The sequence below is a fragment of the Oncorhynchus kisutch genome, linkage group LG30, assembly GCF_002021735.2.
Source record: "Oncorhynchus kisutch isolate 150728-3 linkage group LG30, Okis_V2, whole genome shotgun sequence".
Taxonomy (NCBI): domain Eukaryota; kingdom Metazoa; phylum Chordata; class Actinopteri; order Salmoniformes; family Salmonidae; genus Oncorhynchus; species Oncorhynchus kisutch.
In genome coordinates this window covers 44,258,029-44,286,008 of record NC_034203.2, presented here as the reverse complement: position 1 = coordinate 44,286,008, position 27,980 = coordinate 44,258,029, and the positions used below count along the sequence as shown (strand labels likewise).

Genomic DNA, 27,980 nt, shown 5'->3' with positions numbered 1-27,980 from the left:
GTCCTTTGATTTGGCAGGAGAGAATGAAAACCTGAAGAAGTGTTTGAGTCCTCCATGACCGAAATTGAACAGCCCTGCCATGGACCAAAAACCCTAGCACTAATCAACTCATCATCAAACCTTTGATTAGTGGAATCAGGTGTGTAGTACTGGACAAAAATACTAAAAAATATGCACATATTTGGGTCCCTAGGACCGGGATTGAACACACAGTGCTATAGGCACTGAACTTGGAGGTCTACAGGCCTGTAATTGCAGTACTCTGTACTCTACAGCAGGGGGCAGCCCAGCTCTCCCCACTATTGAAAGGAATATTCCAGCCCAGAGATGTTGCGGCACTGTTCAGTCTCTCTTTCTGTCAGACGGCTGTGTCATAGTAGATAGTAAAGTAGCCTCAATTCTAGTCTAGTATGTTCTAGTCTGCTTTAGTCTGTTCTATTGTAGTCTATTCTATTCTACTGTAGTCTGTTCTATTCTACTGTAGTCTATTCTATTCTACTGTAGTCTGTTCTATTCTACTGTAGTCTGTTCTACTGTAGTCTGTTCTATTCTACTGTGTTCTATTCTACTGTATTCTATTATACTGTAGTCTGTTCTATTCTACTGTAGTCTGTTCTATTCTACTGTAGTCTGTTCTATTCTACTGTAGTCTGTTCTACTGTAGTCTGTTCTATTCTACTGTAGTCTGTTCTGTTCTACTGTAGTCTGTTCTACTGTAGTCTGTTCTATTCTACTGTAGTCTGTTCTATTCTGTGTTCTATTCTACTGTATTCTATTCTACTGTAGTCTGTTCTATTCTACTGTAGTCTGTTCTACTGTAGTCTGTTCTATTCTACTGTAGTCTGTTCTGTTCTACTGTAGTCTGTTCTACTGTAGTCTGTTCTATTCTACTGTAGTCTGTTCTACTGTAGTCTGTTCTATTCTACTGTAGTCTGTTCTATTCTACTGTAGTCTGTTCTATTCTACTGTAGTCTGTTCTACTGTAGTCTGTTCTATTCTACTGTGTTCTATTCTACTGTAGTCTGTTCTATTCTACTGTAGTCTGTTCTACTGTAGTCTGTTCTATTCTACTGTAGTCTGTTCTATTCTACTGTAGTCTGTTCTATTCTACTGTAGTCTGTTCTATTCTACTGTGTTCTATTCTACTGTAGTCTGTTCTATTCTACTGTAGTCTGTTCTATTCTACTGTAGTCTGTAGTCTGTTCTATTCTACTGTAGTCTGTTCTATTCTACTGTAGTCTGTTCTGTTCTACTGTAGTCTGTTCTATTCTACTGTAGTCTGTTCTATTCTACTGTAGTCTGTTCTATTCTACTGTAGTCTGTTCTATTCTACTGTGTTCTATTCTACTGTATTCTATTCTACTGTAGTCTGTTCTATTCTACTGTAGTCTGTTCTATTCTACTGTAGTCTGTTCTACTGTAGTCTGTTCTATTCTACTGTAGTCTGTTCTATTCTACTGTAGTCTGTTCTACTGTAGTCTGTTCTACTGTAGTCTGTTCTATTCTACTGTAGTCTGTCCTGTCCTACTGTAGTCTGTTCTGTTCTACTGTAGTCTGTTCTACTGTAGTCTGTTCTACTGTAGTCTGTTCTATTCTACTGTAGTCTGTTCTATTCTACTGTAGTCTGTTCTATTCTACTGTAGTCTGTTCTATTCTACTGTAGTCTGTTCTACCGTAGTCTGTTCTATTCTACTGTAGTCTGTTCTGTGCTACTGTAGTCTGTTCTGTTCTACTGTAGTCTGTTCTACTGTAGTCTGTTCTATTCTACTGTAGTCTGTTCTATTCTACTGTAGTCTGTTCTACTGTAGTCTGTTCTATTCTACTGTAGTCTGTTCTGTTCTACTGTAGTCTGTTCTGTTCTACTGTAGTCTGTTCTACTGTAGTCTGTTCTATTCTACTGTAGTCTGTTCTATTCTACTGTAGTCTGTTCTATTCTACTGTATTCTACTGTAGTCTGTTCTGTTCTACTGTAGTCTGTTCTGTTCTACTGTAGTCTGTTCTATTCTACTGTAGTCTGTTCTGTTCTACTGTAGTCTGTTCTATTCTACTGTAGTCTGTTCTGTTCTACTGTAGTCTGTTCTGTTCTACTGTAGTCTGTTCTATTCTACTGTAGTCTGTTCTATTCTACTGTATTCTGTTCTACTGTAGTCTGTTCTATTCTACTGTAGTCTGTTCTGTTCTACTGTAGTCTATTCTATTCTACTGTAGTCTATTCTATTCTACTGTAGTCTATTCTATTCTACTGTAGTCTGTTCTATTCTACTGTAGTCTGTTCTATTCTACTGTAGTCTGTTCTACTGTAGTCTGTTCTATTCTACTGTAGTCTGTTCTATTCTACTGTAGTCTGTTCTATTCTACTGTAGTCTGTTCTACCGTAGTCTGTTCTATTCTACTGTAGTCTGTTCTGTGCTACTGTAGTCTGTTCTGTTCTACTGTAGTCTGTTCTACTGTAGTCTGTTCTATTCTACTGTAGTCTGTTCTGTTCTACTGTAGTCTGTTCTATTCTACTGTAGTCTGTTCTATTCTACTGTAGTCTGTTCTATTCTACTGTAGTCTGTTCTATTCTACTGTATTCTGTTCTACTGTAGTCTGTTCTATTCTACTGTAGTCTGTTCTATTCTACTGTAGTCTGTTCTATTCTACTCTATTCTGTTCTACTGTAGTCTGTTCTATTCTACTGTAGTCTGTTCTATTCTACTGTATTCTGTTCTACTGTAGTCTGTTCTATTCTACTGTAGTCTGTTCTATTCTACTGTAGTCTGTTCTACTGTAGTCTGTTCTATTCTACTGTAGTCTGTTCTGTTCTACTGTAGTCTGTTCTATTCTACTGTAGTCTGTTCTACTGTAGTCTGTTCTACTGTAATCTGTTCTATTCTACTGTAGTCTGTTCTGTTCTACTGTAGTCTGTTCTATTCTACTGTAGTCTGTTCTACTGTAGTCTGTTCTACTGTAGTCTGTTCTATTCTACTGTAGTCTGTTCTGTTCTACTGTAGTCTATTCTATTCTACTGTAGTCTATTCTATTCTACTGTAGTCTATTCTATTCTACTGTAGTCTATTCTATTCTACTGTAGTCTGTTCTGTTCTACTGTAGTCTGTTCTGTTCTACTGTAGTCTGTTCTGTTCTACTGTAGTCTGTTCTGTTCTACTGTAGTCTGTTCTGTGCTACTGTAGTCTGTTCTATTCTACTGTAGTCTGTTCTGTTCTACTGTAGTCTATTCTATTCTACTGTAGTCTATTCTATTCTACTGTAGTCTGTTCTATTCTACTGTAGTCTGTTCTACTGTAGTCTGTTCTATTCTACTGTAGTCTGTTCTATTCTACTGGGTTCTACTGTAGTCTGTTCTATTCTACTGTAGTCTGTTCTACTGTAGTCTGTTCTACTGTATTCTGTTCTGTTCTACTGTATTCTGTTCTGTTCTACTGTATTCTGTTCTGTTCTACTGTAGTCTGTTCTGTTCTACTGTATTCTGTTCTACTGTAGTCTGTTCTACAGTATTCTGTTCTGTTCTACTGTAGTCTGTTCTGTTCTACTGTAGTCTGTTCTGTTCTACTGTATTCTCTTCTACTGTAGTCTGTTCTACTGTATTCTGTTCTGTTCTACTGTAGTCTGTTCTGTTCTACTGTAGTCTGTTCTGTTCTACTGTATTCTGTTCTACTGTAGTCTGTTCTACTGTATTCTGTTCTGTTCTACTGTAGTCTGTTCTGTTCTACTGTATTCTGTTCTGTTCTACTTTAGTCTGTTCTGTTCTACTGTAGTCTGTTCTGTTCTACTGTATTCTGTTCTACTGTAGTCTGTTCTACTGTATTCTGTTCTGTTCTACTGTAGTCTGTTCTGTTCTACTGTATTCTGTTCTGTTCTACTGTATTCTGTTCTGTTCTACTGTAGTCTGTTCTGTTCTACTGTATTCTACCTTTATTCTGTTTCTGCTTCCTCAGACGGCAGTGGAGGTGTTCTATTCTAACCTGTGTGTGTGTGTGTGTGTGTGTGTGTGTGTGTGTGTGTGTCAGACGGCGGTGGAGGTGTTCAAGAGGATGATCCTGGAGGCGGAGAAGCTGGAAGGCGGCGACCAACCAGGGAAGACTTCCTGCTCCTTGATGTAGAGCTGCTGATCAATCAGAACAGAGAACCGAACACTACACTGGGATATCCAGTTACTTGAAGGCTTCCTGCCAGTACAACTACTACTCTTCAACTGTCTTCAACGGTCTTCAACAGTCTCCAACTGTCTTCAACGGTCTCCAACTGTCTTCAACGGTCTCCAACTGTCTTCAACGGTTTCCAACAGTCTCCAACTGTCTTCAACGGTCTCTAACAGTCTCCAACTGTCTTCAACGGTCTTCAACTGTCTTCAACGGTCTCCAACAGTCTCCAACTGTCTTCAACGGTCTTCAACAGTCTCCAACAATCTCCAACAGTCTCCAACAATCTCCAACAGTCTCCAACGGTCTTCAACGGTCTTCAACAGTCTCCAACAGTCTCCAACAGTCTCCAACAGTCTCCAACAGTCTCCAACTGTCTCCAACTGTCTTCAACGGTCTCCAACGGTCTTCAACGGTCTCCAACAGTCTTCAACGGTCTCCAACAGTCTTCAACTGTCTTCAACGGTCTCCAACTGTCTTCAACGGTCTCCAACTGTCTTCAACAGTCTCCAACTGTCTTCAACGGTCTTCAACAGTCTCCAACTGTCTTCAACGGTCTCCAACAGTCTTCAACGGTCTTCAACAGTCTCCAACTGTCTTCAACAGTCTCCAACTGTCTTCAACGGTCTTCAACAGTCTCCAACTGTCTTCAACGGTCTCCAACTGTCTTCAACGGTCTCCAACTGTCTTCAACAGTCTCCAACTGTCTTCAACGGTCTTCAACAGTCTCCAACTGTCTTCAACGGTCTCCAACAGTCTTCAACTGTCTTCAACGGTCTTCAACAGTCTCCAACTGTCTTCAACAGTCTCCAACTGTCTTCAACGGTCTTCAACAGTCTCCAACTGTCTTCAACGGTCTTCAACTGTCTTCAACGGTCTCCAACTGTCTTCAACGGTCTCCAACAGTCTCCAACAATTTCCAACAGTCTCCAACAGTCTCCAACTGTCTTCAACGGTCTCCAACAGTCTTCAACTGTCTTCAACGGTCTTCAACAGTCTCCAACTGTCTTCAACAGTCTCCAACAGTCTCCAACGATCTCCAACAGTCTTCAACGGTCTTCAACAGTCTCCAACTGTCTTCAACAGTCTCCAACTGTCTTCAACGGTCTTCAACAGTCTCCAACTGTCTTCAACGGTCTTCAACTGTCTTCAACGGTCTCCAACTGTCTTCAACGGTCTCCAACAGTCTCCAACAATTTCCAACAGTCTCCAACAGTCTCCAACTGTCTTCAACGGTCTCCAACAGTCTTCAACTGTCTTCAACGGTCTTCAACAGTCTCCAACTGTCTTCAACAGTCTCCAACAGTCTCCAACGATCTCCAACAGTCTTCAACGGTCTTCAACAGTCTCCAACGGTCTTCAACGGTCTCCAACAGTCTTCAACTGTCTTCAACGGTCTTCAACAGTCTTCAACTGTCTTCAACGGTCTCCAACAGTCTTCAACGGTCTCCAACAGTCTTCAACGGTCTCCAACAGTCTCCAACAATCTCCAACTGTCTCCAACAGTCTCCAACAATCTCCAACAGTCTCGAACAGTCTTCAACAGTCTCCAACTGTCTTCAACGGTCTCCAACAGTCTTCAACAGTCTCCAACAGTCTCCAACAATCTCCAACAGTCTCCAACAATCTCCAACAGTCTCCAACAGTCTCCAACAATCTCCAACAGTCTCCAAATGTCTTCAACGGTCTCCAACAGTCTTCAACTGTCTTCAACGGTCTTCAACAGTCTCCAACTGTCTTCAACAGTCTCCAACAGTCTCCAACGATCTCCAACAGTCTTCAACGGTCTTCAACAGTCTCCAACAGTCTTCAACGGTCTCCAACAGTCTTCAACGGTCTCCAACGGTCTTCAACAGTCTTCAACAGTCTTCAACGGTCTCCAACAGTCTTCAACGGTCTCCAACAGTCTTCAACTGTCTTCAACGGTCTTCAACGGTCTTCAACGGTCTTCAACAGTCTCCAACTGTCTTCAACGGTCTTCAACGGTCTCCAACGGTCTTCAACAGTCTCCAACAGTCTTCAACGGTCTCCAACGGTCTTCAACGGTCTCCAACAGTCTTCAACGGTCTCCAACAGTCTTCAACGGTCTCCAACTGTCTCCAACGGTCTCCAACAGTCTTCAACAGTCTCCAACGATCTCCAACAGTCTCCAACAGTCTCCAACAGTCTCCAACAGTCTCCAACAATCTCCAACAGTCTCCAACAGTCTCCAACTGTCTTCAACGTTCTCCAACAGTCTTCAACTGTCTTCAACGGTCTTCAACAGTCTCCAACTGTCTTCAACAGTCTCCAACAGTCTCCAACGATCTCCAACAGTCTTCAACTGTCTTCCAACTGTCTTCCAACTGTCTTCCAACTGTCTTCCAACTGTCTTCCAACTGTCTTCAACTGTCAACTCACCAACAGTTTATTTTTCAGTATTTCTGTTTGTCATGAAAGGGTGAGTGGCTGTCATACTGTACATTTCCCACAATCCACTTCTCGTCTCTTCTGTGCTCAGCCCTGATGCGAAACTGAGAGCCACGTCCAGAAATAACCCCTAGACCCTACACCCTTACCCCCCCCCCCCCCCTAGTCACTTCTCTTAGCCCCTAGCATCCAGGGGGTGGGGTTTAGGGTCTGTTTCTGTAGCCTTGTTTGACCATCCTGATCTTGCAAAAGTACAGCGGTCAGGATGGTAGATCAGACTACTGTTTCTTTTCTCATAAAGACGTATCTGGCTTCTCACATGGGGCTGCACAGGTGTCCATTCTGGCTTTATGGTGGACGGGTGACTATGGAAGATCAGAGATGTTCAACCTCCTCATATTAGAGATGCTATGAAGACCGAACATTCCCTTCTATTGAATTGTGGTTTTTTTAAAAATATTTTTTATTTAAACAATGGTTGTTTTATCTTCTTTTCTCTATCCATGGAATTAGTCCACTGTGTCACCAGGGTGGAGCTAGCATGCCATGGTTGTTTTTACGCATACTAAGCCTGTTCATTTTAGTGTATTGTTTCAAAGGAAACAAACACTCATTAGGATCAGGTGTGGTTAATTAGTGGGCGTGGCCAACACACCTGACCACGCTTAACAAGATACAGGAGAGAGAGTTGTGTTGATGCAGAGAACGGAATGTATGTTTTTAAATAACTTTAGTAACGTTGAGAGAATTTTCTGTGGTTTTTATGGAACTTTTGGAACAATTTGAAAACATGACTTTAAATAAAACCACGAGAAAACCTGTCAGAAACGTTATGCTGAAGTACTGAAATTCCCACAGAAGAACGTTTCTTAACGTTCACTGAACAATTTTAAAATGTCAAACCAGTTGTAGAACGTTTCTAGATCATTACCAAAATTTTTATGAAATGTAACCATGTTTGACATTTTAGGAGTAATGAAGTTAAAGTAATGAAATACCAAGAAAATGTCATTTTCGAAAGTTACATAACTGTGCTGAGAATGTTCCAAAGCCGATCAACTACCCTGCACCGTTCCCAGAACGTTGTGAGAAGGTTGTATGCAAAATAACCATAGGACAACCGCACTCTCACCAAGCACTAAGAAACGTTCTCAGAACGTCGTGTGCTAGCTGGGCTCTGTCATTGTCAATCCGTACATCACTAAAACTTTTATAGGAAATCTTCCAGTGAACTTCAGGGAGAATCCTAACTTCCTTAAGTCAAATATTCAGCTCGTCTCCCATTGACATCAGCGCATGAATAAGTGAACATTCAATTTATGTGTAAGTTAAGATTTGTTCTTTGGTCATTTCTGATGCATTAGTAGCTGTTCATCTGTCCCTCTTATCCCTCTAGCTCTTTCTTTATCTACATCATTTCCCCACATCGTTGTCAGTCAGATGTCCCCCCCCACCCCCCCCCCCCCCCCCCCCCCATAGCTGTTTTTGTCGCCAGACAAAATATCTGCATCGTATTTTCTAACGTTGTACAAAAGTGTTTTTTGATTGTAATCATTAAAAATGGATTATTTCAGAAGTGTTTGTTGTATAATTCCTGCGATGATGATTGATACACTTTGCTCAGATTCAATCATTTTGAAAAAAAAGATTTTAACTACAAATGGTTTCAATGTTTTGGTTTACTTTAAGTCGAATAATTATTCACGTTTGTTTGTAAATATCAGGCATATTTGAGTGGTTGATGTGATGGTTGATGTTGTGATGGTTGATGTGATGTTTTATGTTGTGATGTTTTATGTTGTGACGGTTGATGTTGTGACGGTTGATGTTGTGACGGTTGATGTGATGGTTGATGTTGTGATGGTTGATGTGACGGTTGATGTTGTGACGGTTGATGTGGCGGTTGATGTTGTGATGGTTGATGTTGTGATGGTTGATGTGACGGTTGATGTTGTGACGGTTGATGTGACGGTTGATGTGACGGTTGATGTTGTGACGGTTGATGTTGTGACGGTTGATGTTGTGACGGTTGATGTTGTGACGGTTGATGTTGTGACGGTTGATGTTGTGATGGTTGATGTGACGGTTGATGTTGTGACGGTTGTTGATGTGACGGTTGATGTTGTGATGGTTGATGTGACGGTTGATGTTGTGATGGTTGATGTGACGGTTGATGTTGTGACGGTTGATGTGACGGTTGATGTTGTGACGGTTGATGTGACGGTTGATGTGACGGTTGATGTTGTGATGGTTGATGTGACGGTTGATGTTGTGACGGTTGATGTTGTGACGGTTGATGTTGTGATGGTTGATGTGACGGTTGATGTTGTGATGGTTGATGTGACGGTTGATGTTGTGACGGTTGATGTGACGGTTGATGTTGTGATGGTTGATGTGACGGTTGATGTTGTGATGGTTGATGTGATGGTTGATGTGACGGTTGATGTTGTGATGGTTGATGTTGTGATGGTTGATGTGACGGTTGATGTTGTGACGGTTGATGTGATGGTTGATGTTGTGACGGTTGATGTTGTGATGGTTGATGTTGTGATGGTTGATGTTGTGACGGTTGATGTTGTGACGGTTGATGTTGTGACGGTTGATGTTGTGATGGTTGATCTGATGGTTTGCCTGGTGGATGCTCTACCTCCTCTCTTCAATGAACTGAATCAGGATGTTATAAAGTAGAGAAATATTGGTCTAGATAGAACCCTTAACTCCAAAATCAAAGCCACTTCCTCTGTTTTTATTTATTTCTAATCAGTGACTGATTTAGACACCAGAACAATGAATTATCAGGTAGAACAGAAAACCAGCAGTACTCCAGACCTCCATGGAAGGATTTGAATTCCCCTGGTCTAGAATGTGAACCAGTATATAGATTCTAGAATGTGAACCAGTATATAGATTCTAGAATGTGAACCAGTATATAGATTCTAGAATGTGAACCAGTATATAGATTCTAGAATGTGAACCAGTATATAGATTCTAGAATGTGAACCAGTATATAGATTCTAGAACGTGAACCAGTATATAGATTCTAGAACATTAACCAGTACATAGATTCTAGAACGTTAACCAGTATATAGATTCTAGAACATTAACCAGTACATAGATTCTAGAACGTGAACCAGTATATAGATTCTAGAACATTAACCAGTACATAGATTCTAGAACGTGAACCAGTATATAGATTCTAGAACATTAACCAGTACATAGATTCTAGAACGTTAACCAGTATATAGATTCTAGAACATTAACCAGTACATAGATTCTAGAACGTGAACCAGTATATAGATTCTAGAACATTAACCAGTACATAGATTCTAGAATGTTAACCAGTATATAGATTCTAGAACATTAACCAGTACATAGATTCTAGAACGTGTTGCACTTGTCAGTGCCACAGCACTTCATGTTGATGTAAGCGTTGGTTTGGAACTGCTTACAGCCCGACATGTCCATGCATCTCTGGAAATGGCCAACTGAGAGAGAAAATACAGAACAATGTTAAGTTACTATGTGATAGGTGTTAACGTCAACTATAATCTGTATTAAAAACCTTGTATTCTTGATCATTCAAACCAGGGCCTGCATCTCCTCTGAGAATGAAACAGGCCAGACCAGCATTATATGTATATACGTATATAATGTTTTGGTTGTTGCAGGTTCCACAAAGCATCTTAGAGCAGGAGTGCTGATTATGAGTTCATATAGTCTTATTCATTATGATATCAATCTGCACCCCTCTGAGAACTTGTGAATACTGGCACAGAACTTTGTGTGACATCCAATGCTGTTCTTCAAGAAATCTAGCATCAGCACAACATTAATCATTAGTGTTTAGCTCAGCGGGCTAACATAGTCTGAAGACCCAGGTCTTGAACCTGGTCAGTAACATTACTTACATGGTGCTCTGAGGAACTTGGCGGCTGCACATCCGTCCTTCTCTGGGGGACAGGTTTCTACTGTTACCTCACAGTCTCTTCCTGCCTTCGTTGGCACACAGCGCAGACAGTCCAGTGCTTCACCTAGGAGACAACACAGCGCTGTGTTAGAACGTCATAGGATCACTAGAATACACCTACAACACAGCATTGTGTTAGGACCACAGAATTAGAATCATGCAATAGCAACGCTACAGTATATTGGCCAGATGGTAGCCATATTGTTCAGGGACTCATTGGTAAAATACTAGGGCTGCAAAGTTCAAAGCTGCTGGAAAGGGTTTGGGGGTGTGATATATATATTTTTTGGACTATGCAGGAGAGAAAAAAAATTGCCCGTGCTGAAGACCTCGATATATTGGTCAGCTAATGCAGGACTGGTCAAGGCCCAGGACTAGTCAAGGCCCAGGACTAGTCAAGGCCCAGGACTAGTCAAGGCCCAGGACTGGTCAAGGCCCAGGACTAGTCAAGGCCCAGGACTAGTCAAGGCCCAGGACTGGTCAAGGCCCAGGACTAGTCAAGGCCCAGGACTGGTCAAGGCCCAGGACTAGTCAAGGCCCAGGACTGGTCAAGGCCCAGGACTAGTCAAGGCCCAGGACTGGTCAAGGCCCAGGACTAGTCAAGGCCCAGGACTAGTCAAGGCCCAGGACTAGTCAAGGCCCAGGACTGGTCAAGGCCTAGTGCCCTACTTTTGTGACAAAATGTTACCTAAATGGATTTGAATGTTTTACCAGCATCTGTAACTGGAGTCTGATAATTATATTAACAGAACAGTTCATCTGATAATACTTTAAAAAATACTTGCTTGATGTAATTTCCAGTTTCTTGAAATACGTTGCAAATTCAATTTATTCCTACGTGAAAAACTGAGTCTCTAGTCTATTCATTTCTTTTCTATTTTAGCAGACGCTCTAATCCAGAGAAATGTTGAGTTGTGAGTGCATACGTTTTCACATTGGTCCCCTGTGGGGAATCAAACTCGAACCCTAACATGGCAGGAGCCATGCTCTACCCACTGAGCCTCATCATACATATACCATCTTAAAAGACACTTTTAGCCAACGTGAATTACATGTGTGCGCATAGATTTTAAATATGGGTGGTCCCGGGAATCCAACCCACTTTTCTGGTCTACCAACTGAGCTATGGCACATCATCACCCCACCACATCACATCACCACCTCATCACCACACCACATCACATCACCACCTCATCACATCACCTCATCACATCACCACCACACCACATCACCACATCACATCACCACATCACATCACCACATCATCACATCACCACATCACATCAACACATCACCACATCACCACATCACATCATCACCATATCACATCATCACATCACCACATCACATCAACACATCACCACACCACATCACCACACCACATCATCACATCACATCACCACACCACATCATCACCACATCACATCACCACACCTCATCACATCACCACACCACATCATCACGTCTGATATAAGTGTTTGAGGACAGGGTTTTGTTCTGTATTTTATTTAACCTTTATTTAACTAGACAGGTCAGTTAAGAACACATTCTAATTTACACCGACGGTCAATCACAGAGGGAGAGGGGAACGACTCTTACAATTACAACTATTGAATCCTGTAAGATACTGTTCTGAGATGCTGAAAAACAAATGTTTTGCCAAGCACTACAGACGTCTATACCGGTCCGTTGATACTGATAAATGCCCAGTGCACTACTTTTGCAGAAACAAAAATACTATATACTGTAGTGCCCTCAGCACCCCTACTTCCCACGGCTTTGGCAAAGTTCCCAGGTTTTTCAGAAATCCCAGTTGAAAGATTCGGCAGGTAAAAAACAGGGAGGGAACTCACATTGAGAGTTTTGAAAAGTTTCCAGAATTTTGCAACACTATAATGCTGCATTCATGACACGTCGGAAAACTCTGATCCTCTGAGATAAACAATTAAACATATGTTAGTGGTGTAGAGCTTCCTATTGGTTGATTCTGATACTTTTCTAAACTGGGAAACTGGGGTATCATCTTTCTACAAGGAGTTACCAAGTTGGAAAAATTCCGAGTTTTCTAGTTCCGACATGTCAGTTCCAGAGCCTTACCACAGTACAGAAGAGGTTAAAAGACAGTGTTTTCTCAGTAGTTAATTAGTGACAGACCCACCACTAGCCAACAGCAGGGCCAGAGTCACAGCCAACATCACTATCTTCATCTTGCTGGTTTGTATGTGTGAACCTGAGAAGAGGTAACAGGCAGTGATTTGTAAACATTGTAAACAGGATTTTTTTAAATTCTGGAATACACTTTGATAAACCCATTGTTGTGTGAACCGGTTTTTGTGGATTATGTTCTGCAGCGAGCCATACATACAGCTCGCTGTGCTTCGTTTGAATTAACAATAATGTATATTCTTTTAGTATTTCATCACTTGACGAACAGTAATAGTCAGAATGTAGAGGTGAGACATATACAGAAGAAGACAGAGAGGCTGAGATGGGCTTTGAACCCACACCCCTAGGGGTATATGGGATCTGGATGGATAACCACCAGACTCAGGAACATTTTTTTTTTACTAATAAAAATATTTTCTATCACGTTTCCATACACTTTGATCTTGAACAAAATAGCTTTCAGGACTCATATTGAGAAAGAAACCCAAGAAATAGAGTACGGTAAAAGACTAAAAGACTAAAGCTAAAAGACTAAAGCTAAAAGACTAAAGCTAAAAGACTAAAGACTAAAAGACTAAAGCTAAAAGACTAAAGCATCCAGCCATTGAGGAAACAATGTAAAACAACATGAAAACAGAAGAATATCGATCAGAGAAGCATGAACTGACTAATTCTCCACTGATGTAGAACTGACTAATTCTACACTGATGTAGAACGGACTAATTCTCCACTGATGTAGAACTGACTAATTCTCCACTGATGTAGAACTGACTAATTCTCCACTGATGTAGAACTGACTAATTCTACACTGATGTAGAACTGACTGATTCTCCACTGATGAGAGAGAGTAGTGAAATGAAAACAGAGATTAATTAACTGCACCAACGAAACAGCTCATTTAAAAATATATATATATATTTTTTAAAACAAGCTCTGAGATAAGGAGCCATAGAATCCTAAACCCCCCCGCCAATTGTTTTTTGAAAATAACCAAATATCTAATGCTGCGCGTGCAGTGGTGGTTTACGTCCTAATGTGTCACCGCTCCATACAGGTAAATGTAGATTCAGATATAACTTACCTCACTCAACGCTGTGCTGATACGTCTTCTGTACACGGCAACGTCCCTCCTCTTATAGTCCCCCCTTCGGTCTCTGTCAACTCCCCTTCGGTCTCTGTCAACTCCCCTACGGACACAGCAGAGTGTACTGGAGTAAACCCTGTCAGTTCACCAACCCACTCTATAGGGGGCGTGTCCCCAATGACACCCTATCTACCCAAGAACAGCGCTACTACTTTTTAAACTCAGGCCATTTGGGATGCAGCTCTACGACTACAGGGGCGTGTTTTACTCGGTAGAATCATGCACATGTACGCTTTCAGTTCATGCCAACTCCGCTAGGACTTGATTTTTTTTACAAAATCACCTTTACTCGTAGAACAGTGCAGATGCAAACCTTCATTGTTGACACACTTTGCATTTGCACTGCTCTTTGTGTTAATACTGTATAATCGGGTATGTTCTCTCTCCACCCATCCAGTCTACCAATGTCTGTTCTCTCTCCACCCACCCAGTTTACCAATGTCTGTTCTCTCTCCACCCACCCAGTCTACCAATGTCTGTTCTCTCTCCACCCACCCAGTCTACCAATGTCTGCTCTCTCTCCACCCACCCAGTCTACCAATGCCTGCTCTCTCTCCACCCACCCAGTTTACCAATGCCTGCTCTCTCTCCACCCACCCAGTTTACCAATGTCTGCTCTCTCTCTCTCCACCCAGTCTACCAATGTCTGCTCTCTCTCTCCACCCAGTCTACCAATGTCTGCTCTCTCTCTCCACCCAGTCTACCAATGTCTGCTCTCTCTCTCCACCCAGTCTACCAATGTCTGCTCTCTCTCTCCACCCAGTCTACCAATGTCTGCTCTCTCTCTCCACCCAGTCTACCAATGTCTGCTCTCTCTCTCCACCCAGTCTACCAATGTCTGCTCTCTCTCTCCACCCAGTCTACCAATGTCTGCTCTCTCTCCACCCAGTCTACCAATGTCTGCTCTCTCTCTCCACCCAGTCTACCAATGTCTGCTCTCTCTCCACCCAGTCTACCAATGCCTGCTCTCTCTCCACCCAGTCTACCAATGCCTGCTCTCTCTCCACTCAGTCTACCAATGTCTGCTCTCTCTCCACCCAGTCTACCAATGTCTGCTCTCTCTCCACTCAGTCTACCAATGTCTGCTCTCTCTCCACCCACCCAGTCTACCAATGCCTGCTCTCTCTCCACTCACCCAGTCTACCAATGTCTGTTCTCTATCCACCCAGTCTACCAATGTCTGCTCTCTCTCCACCCAGTCTACCAATGTCTGCTCTCTCTCCACTCACCCAGTCTACCAATGTCTGTTCTCTCTCCACCCAGTCTACCAATGTCTGCTCTCTCTCCACCCAGTCTACCAATGTCTGCTCTCTCTCCACTCACCCAGTCTACCAATACCTGCTCTCTCTCCACCCACCCAGTCTACCAATGCCTGCTCTCTCTCTCCACTCAGTCTACCACTGTCTGCTCTCTCTCTCCACCCAGTCTACCAATGTCTGCTCTCTCTCTCCACCCAGTCTACCAATGTCTGCTCTCTCTCTCCACCCAGTCTACCAATGTCTGCTCTCTCTCTCCACCCAGTCTACCAATGTCTGCTCTCTCTCTCCACCCAGTCTACCAATGTCTGCTCTCTCTCTCCACCCAGTCTACCAATGTCTGCTCTCTCTCTCCACCCAGTCTACCAATGTCTGCTCTCTCTCCACCCAGTCTACCAATGTCTGCTCTCTCTCTCCACCCAGTCTACCAATGTCTGCTCTCTCTCCACCCAGTCTACCAATGCCTGCTCTCTCTCCACCCAGTCTACCAATGCCTGCTCTCTCTCCACTCAGTCTACCAATGTCTGCTCTCTCTCCACCCAGTCTACCAATGTCTGCTCTCTCTCCACTCAGTCTACCAATGTCTGCTCTCTCTCCACCCACCCAGTCTACCAATGCCTGCTCTCTCTCCACTCACCCAGTCTACCAATGTCTGTTCTCTATCCACCCAGTCTACCAATGTCTGCTCTCTCTCCACCCAGTCTACCAATGTCTGCTCTCTCTCCACTCACCCAGTCTACCAATGTCTGCTCTCTCTCCACCCAGTCTACCAATGTCTGCTCTCTCTCCACCCAGTCTACCAATGTCTGCTCTCTCTCCACTCACCCAGTCTACCAATACCTGCTCTCTCTCCACCCACCCAGTCTACCAATGCCTGCTCTCTCTCCACCCACCCAGTTTACCAATGTCTGTTCTCTCTCCACCCACCCAGTCTACCAATGTCTGCTCTCTCTCCATCCACCCAGTCTGCCAATGCCTGCTCTCTCCACCCAGTCTACCAATGCCTGCTCTCTCCACCCAGTCTACCAATGCCTGCTCTCTCCACCCAGTCTACCAATGTCTGCTCTCTCTCCACCCAGTCTTCCAATGCCTGCTCTCTCTCCACCCAGTCTACCAATGCCTGCTCTCTCTCCACCCAGTCTACCAATGCCTGCTCTCCCTCCACCCAGTCTACCAATGCCTGCTCTCTCTCCACCCAGTCTATCAATGTCTGCTCTCTCTCCACCCACCCAGTCTACCAATGCCTGCTCTCTCTCCACCCACCCAGTCTACCAATGTCTGCTCTCTCTCCACCCACCCAGTTTACCAATGTCTGCTCTCTCTCCACCCACCCAGTCTACCAATGTCTGTTCTCTCTCCACCCACCGAGTTTACCAATGTCTGCTCTCTCTCCACCCACCCAGTCTACCAATGTCTGCTCTCTCTCCACCCACCCAGTCTACCAATGTCTGCTCTCTCTCCACCCACCCAGTCTACCAATACCTGCTCTCTCTCCACCCACCCAGGCTACCAATACCTGCTCTCTCTCCACCCATCCAGTCTACCAATGTCTGCTCTCTCTCCACCCACCCAGGCTACCAATGTCTGCTCTCTCTCCACTCAGTCTACCAATGTCTGCTCTCTCTCCACTCACCCAGTCTACCAATGCCTGCTCTCTCTCCACCCAGTCTACCAATGCCTGCTCTCTCTCCACCCAGTCTACCAATGCCTGCTCTCTCTCCACCCACCCAGTCTACCAATGCCTGCTCTCTCCACCCAGTCTACCAATGCCTGCTCTCTCCACCCAGTCTACCAATGTCTGCTCTCTCTCCACCCAGTCTTCCAATGCCTGCTCTCTCTCCACCCAGTCTACCAATGCCTGCTCTCTCTCCACCCAGTCTACCAATGCCTGTGCCAATGCCTGCTCTCCCTCCACCCAGTCTACCAATGCCTGCTCTCTCTCCACCCAGTCTATCAATGTCTGCTCTCTCTCCACCCACCCAGTCTACCAATGCCTGCTCTCTCTCCACCCACCCAGTCTACCAATGTCTGCTCTCTCTCCACCCACCCAGTTTACCAATGTCTGCTCTCTCTCCACCCACCCAGTCTACCAATGTCTGTTCTCTCTCCACCCACCCAGTTTACCAATGTCTGCTCTCTCTCCACCCACTCAGTCTACCAATGTCTGCTTTCTCTCCACCCACCCAGTCTACCAATGTCTGCTCTCTCTCCACCCACCCAGTCTACCAATACCTGCTCTCTCTCCACCCACCCAGGCTACCAATACCTGCTCTCTCTCCACCCATCCAGTCTACCAATGTCTGCTCTCTCTCCACCCACCCAGGCTACCAATACCTGCTCTCTCTCCACCCATCCAGGCTACCAATACCTGCTCTCTCTCCACCCACCCAGTCTACCAATGTCTGTGTCATTTCAACCCCCCCCCCCCAAAAAAATCAATGTGATGACATTGAATCAGCGTAGAAAACGGATTGAATTTGCAAAAAAGTTATCAACGTAAGTCAATTTAATATTTTTTATTTCGTTTTTTTTCACCCAATTTTTAACCAAAATCCAAATGACGGGTGACCTTTTCTTGGTTGATTTCACATTTAATTCACATGAGTTCAACAAAATGTAAATCAAAAGGTAGATGTTGAAGTGACTGACATCTGTGCCCGGTGGGAGGCTACTGTAGTCTACTGTGCATAATACTTTCACCCATGACCCAGTTTGAGTTGAGTTTATATTTTATTTGTACAGGGACAGTGCTCATTAATCAACGTTTCAGTAAAAGTGACGGTTTTAGCCAGCCGGCTAATTTTCAACCACAGTCCCTGGGCAGGTTATTAAAAACAATTACAATATAGACAATCATTGAGCAGTGAGCACAAGCAGAGCAACATAGGACAAGCAAGACATAGCATACAGACAGAGCAACATAGGACAAGCAAGACATAGCATACAGACAGAGCAACATAGGACAAGCAAGACGGGTGGGTTGAGTCCTGTCTGAATCAGCTACAGTGGGTTGAGCCCTGTCTGAATCAGCTACGGTGGGTTGAGTCCTGTCTGAATCTGCTACAGTGGGTTGAGTCCTGTCTGAATCAGCTACGGTGGGTTGAGCCCTGTCTGAATCAGCTACGGTGGGTTGAGTCCTGTCTGAATCTGCTACGGTGGGTTGAGCCCTGTCTGAATCAGCTACGGTGGGTTGAGCCCTGTCTGAATCTGCTACAGTGGTTTGAGCCCTGTCTGAATCTGCTACAGTGGGTTGAGCCCTGTCTGAATCTGCTACAGTGGGTTGAGCCCTGTCTGAATCTGCTACAGTGGGTTGAGCCCTGTCTGAATCTGCTACAGTGGGTTGAGCCCTGTCTGAATCTGCTACAGTGGGTTGAGCCCTGTCTGAATCTGCTACAGTGGGTTGAGCCCTGTCTGAATCTGCTACAGTGGGTTGAGCCTGTCTGAATCTGCTACAGTGGGTTGAGCCCTGTCTGAATCTGCTACAGTGGGTTGAGCCCTGTCTGAATCTGCTACAGTGGGTTGAGCCCTGTCTGAATCTGCTACAGTGGGTTGAGCCCTGTCTGAATCTGCTACAGTGGGTTGAGCCCTGTCTGAATCTGCTACAGTGGGTTGAGCCCTGTCTGAATCTGCTACAGTGGGTTGAGCCCTGTCTGAATCTGCTACAGTGGGTTGAGCCCTGTCTGAATCTGCTACAGTGGGTTGAGCCCTGTCTGAATCTGCTACAGTGGGTTGAGCCCTGTCTGAATCTGCTACAGTGGGTTGAGCCCTGTCTGAATCTGCTACAGTGGGTTGAGCCCTGTCTGAATCTGCTACAGTGGGTTGAGCCCTGTCTGAATCTGCTACAGTGGGTTGAGCCCTGTCTGAATCTGCTACAGTGGGTTGAGCCCTGTCTGAATCTGCTACAGTGGGTTGAGCCCTGTCTGAATCTGCTACAGTGGGTTGAGCCCTGTCTGAATCTGCTACAGTGGGTTGAGCCCTGTCTGAATCTGCTACAGTGGGTTGAGCCCTGTCTGAATCTGCTACAGTGGGTTGAGCCCTGTCTGAATCTGCTACAGTGGGTTGAGCCCTGTCTGAATCTGCTACAGTGGGTTGAGCCCTGTCTGAATCTGCTACAGTGGGTTGAGCCCTGTCTGAATCTGCTACAGTGGGTTGAGCCCTGTCTGAATCTGCTACAGTGGGTTGAGCCCTGTCTGAATCTGCTACAGTGGGTTGAGCCCTGTCTGAATCTGCTACAGTGGGTTGAGCCCTGTCTGAATCTGCTACAGTGGGTTGAGCCCTGTCTGAATCTGCTACAGTGGGTTGAGCCCTGTCTGAATCTGCTACAGTGGGTTGAGCCCTGTCTGAATCTGCTACAGTGGGTTGAGCCCTGTCTGAATCTGCTACAGTGGGTTGAGCCCTGTCTGAATCTGCTACAGTGGGTTGAGCCCTGTCTGAATCAAACTTTTTTTACTGGTACTGTTTAATGTTGATGTTGTTATTGTTTATCTGTAATACTACTAGCCACCCATCAATTTTATGAAGTTGGCTTTAGCTGGCCCAGATATGAGGTCGGGAGGTTGGGCACCTAACCAGCTACCATTTCAGTCTATCAATCAAGTTAGAGTAGCTATCTCAGCTGGCATTCCTGCCAAGGTTGGTAGACTTTCGAAAGCAAGGAATTACTAAAGGCTTTTTCACAGTGAATTGTGGGCCAGTGTTCCCACAAACATTTGTTAACCCGGGGCTTTAACTTTTCTGGAACCAGGAGAAATCATGCAACAACTATTATCATGGATATATCCAATTAAATATCAATAGCAAAGTATATGAAAACATAGACCTTCCAACTGCAGAGCTTGTAGCTTGGCTAAGTGATAAGACGTTACTAGGTAGTGTGACTGATGTGAAATGGACGAGAAGCAATACTGTTACATTGGTGCCGTGACCCGGATCACTGGTTGCTGCGGAAAAGGAGGAGGTCAAAAGGGGGGTGAGTGTAACCGATGTGAAATGGCTAGTTAGTTAGCGGTGGTGCGCACTAATAGCGTTTTAATCGGGTGACGTCACTCGCTCTGAGACCTTGAAGTAGTGGTTCCCCTTGCTCTGCAAGGGCTGCAGCTTTTGTGGAGCGATGGGTAACGATGCTTAGAGGGTGGCTGTTGTTGATGTGTGCAGATGGTCCCTGGTTTGAGCCCAGGTAGGGGCGAGGAGAGGGACGGAAGCTATACTTTTACAGTAGCGTGCATAGCAACTATTATTGTTAGGCATAGTAACCAATGTTTTGTACAGATGATGTATTCAGGTTTTTGTCTTCAGATGGAGTTCGTACAAAACTTCCCTCAAACTTCTCTCAAACTTCTCTCAAACTTCCCTCAAACTTCCCTCAAACTTCCCTCAAACTTCTCTCAAACTTCCCTCAAACTTCTCTCAAACTTCCCTCAAACTTCCCTCAAACTTCTCTCAAACTTCTCTCAAACTTCCCTCAAACTTCTCTCAAACTTCCCTCAAACTTCTCTCAAACTTCTCTCAAACTTCCCTCAAACTTCCCTCAACTGTGCGAACGTGGCAAAAGTATTATTGATGTAAACGTCTGAAATAGTTGTAATTTCTCTTCCCGAATAGAATACAGTATATACAGTATATACACCCTGATCTGTTTCACCTGTCTTTGTGCTTCTCTCCACCCCCCCTCCAGGTGTCGCTCACCTTCTCCATCATCCCCTGTGTATTTATACCTGTGTTCTCTGTTTTTCTGTTGCCAGTTTGTCAAGTCAAGCACCGGTTTGTTTCTCAGCTCCTGCTCCCCCCCAGTTTCTCTTTTCTCACCCTCAGTCTCTCTTTTCTCCCACTCCTGGTTTTGACCCTTGCCTGTCCTGACTGCGAGCCTGCCTGCCTGACCACTCTGCCTGCCCCTGACCCTGAGCCTGCCTACCGATCTGTACCTTTACCCCCAGCTGGATATTTGACCTCTGCTGACCCTGAGCCTGCCTGCCTGCCGTCCGGTACCGTTGTCTCACCTCTGGTTTATTGACCCCTGCCTGCCTTGAACTGTCTATTCCCTGCCCCTGTTGGATCATTAAAACTATTGTTATTTTGACGTGGTCTGTATCTGGGTCTTACCTTCCCATCTGATAGAGATGGGTAAAAGCAGTATGTAAACACTATTAAAGTGACTAGTGTTCCATTATTAAAGTGACCAGTTATTCCATTATTATAGTGGCCAGTGTTCCATTATTAAAGTGGCCAGTGTTCCATTATTAAAGTGGCCAGTGTTCCATTATTAAAGTGGCCAGTGTTCCATTATTAAAGTGGCCAGTGTTCCATTATTAAAGTGGCCAGTGTTCCATTATTAAAGTGGCCAGTGTTCCATTATTAAAGTGACCAGTGTTCCATTATTATAGTGACCAGTGTTCCATTATTAAAGTGACTAGTGTTCCATTATTAAAGTGACCAGTGTTCCATTATTAAAGTGACCAGTGTTCCATTATTAAAGTGACCAGTGATTCCATGTCTATGTATATGGGGCAGCGTTGCGTAACCGGGTTGCGTAACCGGGTGGAAGCCGGCTAGTGAGGGATGTTTAACAGTCTAATGGCCTTGAGATAGAAGCTGTTTTTCTGTCTAACCTCTGGGTGAGCAGATCACATAACAAGCGTCACAATTAAAGGGAAGGTTCACTCATTTTGAATGTTATCATTGTTTTTGTGCATCTCTGAGGGATTGTTCTGTCCATTCCCTGGGTTTTCATGTTTCGTGTTTTCATGTGTATCTGTGTTATTGGCGTTCAAGCAGAAATCCGTCCGGTACAAATCTGTCGTTCTGTCCCTGAACAGGCAGTTAACCCACTGTTCCTAGGCCGTCATTGAAAATAAGAATTTGTTCTTAACTGACTTGCCTAGTTAGATAAAGGTAAAATAAAAATAATTAAATTAATAAATTATGTAGTATTGTGATAAAGTCGCTCCCACTACACTGGAAGTTTACGACTTCTAAAAACGTCATTCAGCGCATTCGGAAAGTATTCAGACCCCTTAACTTTTTCCACATTTTGTTACGTTACAGCCTTATTCTAAAATTGATTATATCATTGTTTTCCCTTCTCAATCTACACACAATACCCCCATAATGACAAAGCAAAAACAGGTTTTTAGACATTTTTTTCAAATGTATAATTAAAAAAAAATCAAATACCTTATTAACATAAGTATTCAGACCAGTTGCTATGAGACTGGAAATTAAGCTCAGGTGCATCCTGTTTCCATTGATCATCCTTGAAATGTTTCTACAACTTGATTGGAGTAAACCTGTGGTAAATTCAATTGATTGGACAAGATTTGGAAAGGCACACACCTGTATATATAAGGTCCCACAGTTGACAGTGGGTGTCAGAGCAAAAACCAAGCCATGAGGACAAAGGAAGTGTCCGTAGAGCTGAGACAGGAATGTGTCGAGGCACAGATCTGGGGAAAGGTACCAAAAAATGTCTGCAGCATTGAAGGTCCCCAGGAACACAATGGCCTCCATTCTTATATGGAAGAAGTTGGAACCACCAAGATCCTTCCTCGAGCCGCCCGGCGAAACTGACCAATCGGGTGAGAAGGGCCTTGGTCAGGGAGGTGACCAAGAACCCGATGGTCACTCTAACAGAGCTCTAGAGTTCCTCTCTGGAGATGGGAGAACCTTCCAGAAGGACAACCATCTCTGCATCACTCCACAATCAGGCCTTTATGGAAGAGTGGCCAGACGGAAGCCACTCCTCAGTAAAAGGCACATGACAGCCTGCTTGTGGTTTGCCAAAAGGCAAATGGTTTTTCAGCGGCAGGGACTGGTAGACTAGTCAGGATCGAGGCAAAGATGAACAAAGCATATTTGTAAACTGGGGCCAAGGTAAACGGGGGCCAAGGTTTTACCTTCCTACAGGACAACGACCCTAAGCACACAGCCAAGACAAAGCAGGAGTGGCTTCGGGACACATCTATGAATGTCCTTGAGTGGCCCAGCCAGAGCCCGGACCGATCGAATATCTCTGGAGAGACCTGAAAATAGCGTCTTGTTTAGTAGACAGGGACTGCAGAGAAAAGTTCCGACATGGAAATGTCGTCTTTTACTTTTTTCACCGGTGGGTCTGAGGTAAAGAGGTTGCAAGGATTTCATCCTGGTCAGCTTTTGTTCTTTCGCTTGCTTGAGTTCGTGGCTTCTTGTGTATCCATGCTGCTCTGGTTTTCGTTGTGACTAGCTAGCATGTCTGCTGTCTTCTGTGAGACTTGGATATTTCGTCTACTCGTCTTTCTGTCGTGTTCCTCCCATTCAACTTGACAAAAACGAACTCTAAACTTATCCCATGTCCATAAAACAATATTTGACTGTTGATCACCTAACCCTCAATGTTGTTTTGAAGAGCGAGAAAACACCCCCTCTCACAGCGACGGACATGATTGCGACGCCATCTTGGCTCCTTCTCACAGCGACGCCATCTTGGCTCCCTCTCACAGCGACGCCATCTTGGCTCCCTCTCACAGCGACGCCATCTTGGCTCCCTCTCACAGCGACGCCATCTTGGCTCCCTCTCACAGCGACGCCATCTTGGCTCCCTCTCACTTGATTTCCCTGAATTTACAAGCTAGTAAAAATCTAAAGGTACTTGAGGATATTGGAAAATAAACAACACACTTCTTAAAGATACTACTCTCCCTGAAAACATCAAATCATTAGCTAAAGATATTTTTGCAAGAAAAGACTTGGGTCATGGAAGTAGATGGGAATGTTTCATATATAAAGTCAGTGGGAGCCATTAAACGCGCCAAAGAGCTGATGCAATTAAAGAACAATAGAGAAAAGGGGTATGATGAGCAAGCTTGGCAGTTTTCTAAAGAAAGATAATCTATCTGAAGAAGAGGAGTCTGTGTTCAGGTGTTTACAACTAGAATTAGAACAGCTTTACACAGATCAGGCAAAGGGCGCCTTTGTAAGGTCAAGAGCAAAATGGATTGAAGAGGGGAGGAGTGATGCCATCTGTTGGTAAATGTTAATTACTGCAACTCATGTGTTTTACAGGTGTGCATGGGATACCCGGATGTAATTGCAATGTACTGAATAAGACTGGGTTACTCGCCTCTGTCTCGTCATTTAACATTCAAAAAGATGTCTTCACTCGAATGAGCCATTTAATCCTATTTTTTGCCATATTCCTAGCTCGAGAAAAGTGTAATTTAACTAGAGGGTCTAGCAACATCTTCCTATTTGTCTGCCTCTTTAGTCCAGGGTGAAATGCCCGGTGCCGTTGCCAGAGATATAGAAAGCAGAAAGGAATCCCAATGAACGAATTAACGTATAACAAGACTGTCGACCAATCCGGTTCACATTGTCATGCAGCGTCACGCGGTTGCTAAGCTAATCGTCACGCAATCCCTTCTAAAAAAAAGTGTTTTATGTCGAGAAACGTGTCTATTTTCCTCGAAATTACCAAATGTCACAATTCCAAAGCTACATGACACTACAGATAGTAAGTAAATGATCTCACATCTTGGAAAAGATTTGTAATGTTTGTACTAATTCGTTTTTTTTTTGGGGAGCTAGCGCCCAATAGAATCCCATTCAACTCTTGAAGGAGAAACGCTCCTTTTCCCAGAATCACCCAGAATGAACGACGGGGCCCATTGACATAACATGTTCAATCTTTAGCATCTCCTCAAAACTATATATGCCTTTGCGAATGTTAAACTCCACCCTGTGGCATATCGATCTGCAGGTATAAAAGTGAGATTGTAGACTTGGTTCATCAGGCTGACCTCCAGGCTTCTCTTGAAGTTATTGAGGGATGAAGATGTTTTGTCAATGTGAAGATAAGAGATTTCTAGAGTACTATACCTCTGTGTCTGAACTCTTTATGACAGAATGTTAAAATTAGGTGGAATTAAAGTTGTCTTCACTTCGCTCCAGAATTGAAATGATATCAATGATTACCTCAATTGATCAATACTTAAACAGTAATATAAGAAGCAGAATTAGGACCCCTTTGGCCACCATGTAGACTAGATGTCCGTTCTGGAATATTGCCAGGCATTACATCCACTTTAACAAAGATGCAAATGTACGTACATGAATTTGAAGGACATTTCACGTTAAACATATTGAAATGTCATTTTTTTGTATGAAACAAACACCATTGTAAAAACAAACAATATTCATCTGTTCATTCATTTCCCAGTGCCTTCAATTATTATCGTACTTCAATTATTTGTACATTGTTGTGACACTGTGCATAGCTATTAATATAACATGCCTTTCCTTTTGAAACTTTTGTGAGTGTAATGTTTACTATGTTCTGATTGATTTAATTCACTTTTGTGTAATGTTTTGTTCCCAACGTAAATGTCACAGGTGTGACTAAAATTGCCTCGTTAGTACCCCAATACATTTAATTGGTTAATTGTGTTCACCTGTATTGTAATTAACCTCCTGTTTGTTCTGTTTGAGAGAAAAAGAGAGAGAGAGAGAAAAAGAGAGAGAGAGAGAGAGAGAAAAAGAGAGAGAGAGAGAGAGAGAGAAAAAGAGAGAGAGAGAGAGAGAGAGAGAGAAAAAGAGAGAGAGAGAGAGAGAGAAAAAGAGAGAGAGAGAGAGAAAAAGAGAGAGAGAGAGAGAGAGAGAGAGAGAGAGAGAGAGAGAGAGAGAGAGAGAGAGAGAGAGAGAGAGAGATCCCACAGACCCACAAAGAATTCGATAACAAATCCGTTTTTGATAAACTCCCATATCTACTGGGTGAAATTCCACAGTGTGCCATCACAGCAGCAAGATGTGTGACCTGTTGCCACAAGAAAAAGGCAACCAGTGAAGAACAAACACCATTGTAAACCCATATTTATGTTAATTTATTTTCCCTTTCTGTACTATTTGCCCATCATTACAACACTGTATATAGACATGATATGACATTAGAAAATGGTTTATTCTTTTGGATCTTCTGTGTGTGTAATGTTTACTGTTAATTTTGTATTGTTTATTTAACTTGTATTGTATATTATCTACTTCACTTGCTTTGGCAATGTTAACATATGTTTCTCATGCCAATGAAGCCCTTAATGTATTGAATTGAATTGAGAGAGAGAGAGAGAGAAAGAGAGAGAGAGAGATTGTATCTCATTGCTGTCATTCATCTTTGTCAAAGTGATTTCATTCACTATATTAGAAATTGTACTGACAGAGATCGAAGTGTTATTTAGAGGTGCATACTGTATATACCTGTCATAGCAGGGGATGTGTCCCAAATGCCACCCTATTCCCTATACAGTGGCTTGCGAAAATATTCACCCCCTTTGGCATTTTTCCTATTTTGTTGCCTTACAACCTGGAATTAAAATATATTTTTGAGGGTTTGTATCATTTGATTTACACAACATGCCTACCACTTTGAAGATGCAAAAAATGTTTTATTGTGAAACAAACAAGAGATAAGACAAAAAAAACAGTAAACTTGAGAGTGCATAACTATTCACCCCCCAAAAGTCAATACTTTGTAGAACCACCTTTTATAGAAATAACAGCTGCAAGTCTCTTGGGGTATGTCTCTATAAGGTTGACACATCTAGCCACTGAGATTTTTGCCCATTCTTCAAGGCAAAACTGCTCCAGCTCCTTCATGTTGGATGGGTTCTGCTGGTGTACAGCTATCTTTAAGTCTTACCACAGATTCTCAATTGGCTTGAGTCTGGGCTTTGACTAAGACACATTTAAATGTTTCCCCTTAAACCACTCGAGTGTTGCTTTAGCAGTATGCTTAGGGTCATTGTCCTGCTGGAAGGTGAACCTCCGTCCCAGTCTCATATCTCTGGAAGACTGAAACTGGTTTCCCTGTATTTAACGCCATCCATCATTCCTTCAATTCTGACCAGTTTCCCAGTCCCTGCCGATGAAAACCATCCCCACAGCATGATGCTGCCACCACCATGCTTCACTGTGGGGATGGTGTTCTCGGGGTGATGACAGGTTTTGGGTTTACGCCAGACATAGCGTTTTCCTTGATGGACAAAAAGCTAAATTTAGTCTCATCTGACCAGAGTACCTTCTTCCATATGTTTGGGGAGTCTCCCACAAGCCTTTTGGCAAACACCAAATGTGTTTGCTTATTTTTTAAATTTAAGCATGGCTTTTTTTTCTGGCTACTCTTCCGTAAAGCCCAGCTCTGTGGAGTGTATGGCTTAAAGTGGTCCTATGGACAGATGCCTCTCTATTTGAATGCCTTCCTTGCCTGGTCTGTGAGTTTTGGTCGGTGCCATATTCTTTCCATTGTTTAAATTGTTTAAATATTTAATGGTGCTCTGTGGGACGTTTTTTATAACCCAACTCTGATCTGTACTTCTCCACAACTTTGTCCCTGACCTGTTTGGAGAGCTCCTTTGTCTTCATGGTGTCGCTTGGTGGTGTTCCAGACCCTGGGGCCTTTCAGAACAGGTGTATATATACACTATATATACTCATGATGTAAGAGATCATGTAACATAATAGTATTCTGATTAGTACATATACAGTAACATAATGTCACGCCTTGGTCATAGTATTTTGTGTTTTCGTTATATATTTGGTCAGGCCAGGGTGTGACATGGGTTTATGTGTTGTGTTTCGTATTGGGGTTTTATAGGATTTGGGATTGCTAACGATTAGGGGTGTGTCTAGTTAGGCTTGGCTGCCTGAGGCAGTTCTCAATCAGAGTCAGGTGATTCTCGTGGTCTCTGATTGGGAACCATATTTAGGTAGCCGGGGTTTCACTGTTTATTTTGTGGGTGATTGTTCCTGTCTCTGTGTAGTTTCACCAGATAGGCTGTAATTAGGTTTCACGTTCCGTTTGTTGTTTTCGTATTTGTATAGTTATTTCATGTGTCACTTTTTTCATTAAAGATCATGATTAACCACCACGCTGCATT

The 27,980-nt window shown here is 43.5% G+C and overlaps 3 protein-coding genes across 3 annotated transcripts in view; 1 reads left to right on the top strand and 2 right to left on the bottom strand.

Annotated features, from left to right (window-relative positions):
- The window catches only part of LOC109881047 (GTP-binding protein Rheb), a 32,268-nt gene extending 24,312 nt beyond the window's left edge, over positions 1-7,956 (top strand). The window contains exon 8 of the mRNA XM_031809893.1: positions 4,011-7,956. Within this exon, the coding sequence (XP_031665753.1) occupies positions 4,011-4,103 (93 nt within the window). The 3' untranslated portion in view covers positions 4,104-7,956. The remainder of the gene's footprint in view (positions 1-4,010) is intronic.
- Positions 7,957-8,252: 296 nt separating this feature from the next.
- LOC116358605 (GATA zinc finger domain-containing protein 14-like) lies at positions 8,253-9,386 on the bottom strand. Its single transcript, XM_031810127.1, has 2 exons — positions 9,381-9,386; positions 8,253-9,170 (listed from the first exon to the last, which is right to left on the bottom strand). Exons 1-2 carry the CDS (start codon positions 9,384-9,386, stop codon positions 8,253-8,255), a joined length of 924 nt encoding a protein of 307 aa, XP_031665987.1.
- LOC116358573 (uncharacterized) lies at positions 9,277-13,889 on the bottom strand. Its single transcript, XM_074933803.1, has 4 exons — positions 13,766-13,889; positions 12,677-12,748; positions 10,460-10,582; positions 9,277-10,036 (listed from the first exon to the last, which is right to left on the bottom strand). Exons 2-4 carry the CDS (start codon positions 12,723-12,725, stop codon positions 9,930-9,932), a joined length of 279 nt encoding a protein of 92 aa, XP_074789904.1. The 5' UTR covers positions 12,726-12,748; positions 13,766-13,889; the 3' UTR covers positions 9,277-9,929.
- Between the last annotated feature and the right edge of the window lie 14,091 nt (positions 13,890-27,980).

Coding starts and splice junctions, on each gene's coding strand:
- LOC116358573 (XM_074933803.1), bottom strand. CDS start 12,725: ATGAAGATAGTGATGTTGGCTGTGACTCTGGCCCTGCTGTTGGCTAGT. Junction 10,583..12,676: donor GGCCCTGCTGTTGGCTAGTG/GTGGGTCTGTCA, acceptor GTTGTCTCCTAG/GTGAAGCACTGGACTGTCTG. Junction 10,037..10,459: donor CAAGTTCCTCAGAGCACCAT/GTAAGTAATGTT, acceptor TTTCTCTCTCAG/TTGGCCATTTCCAGAGATGC.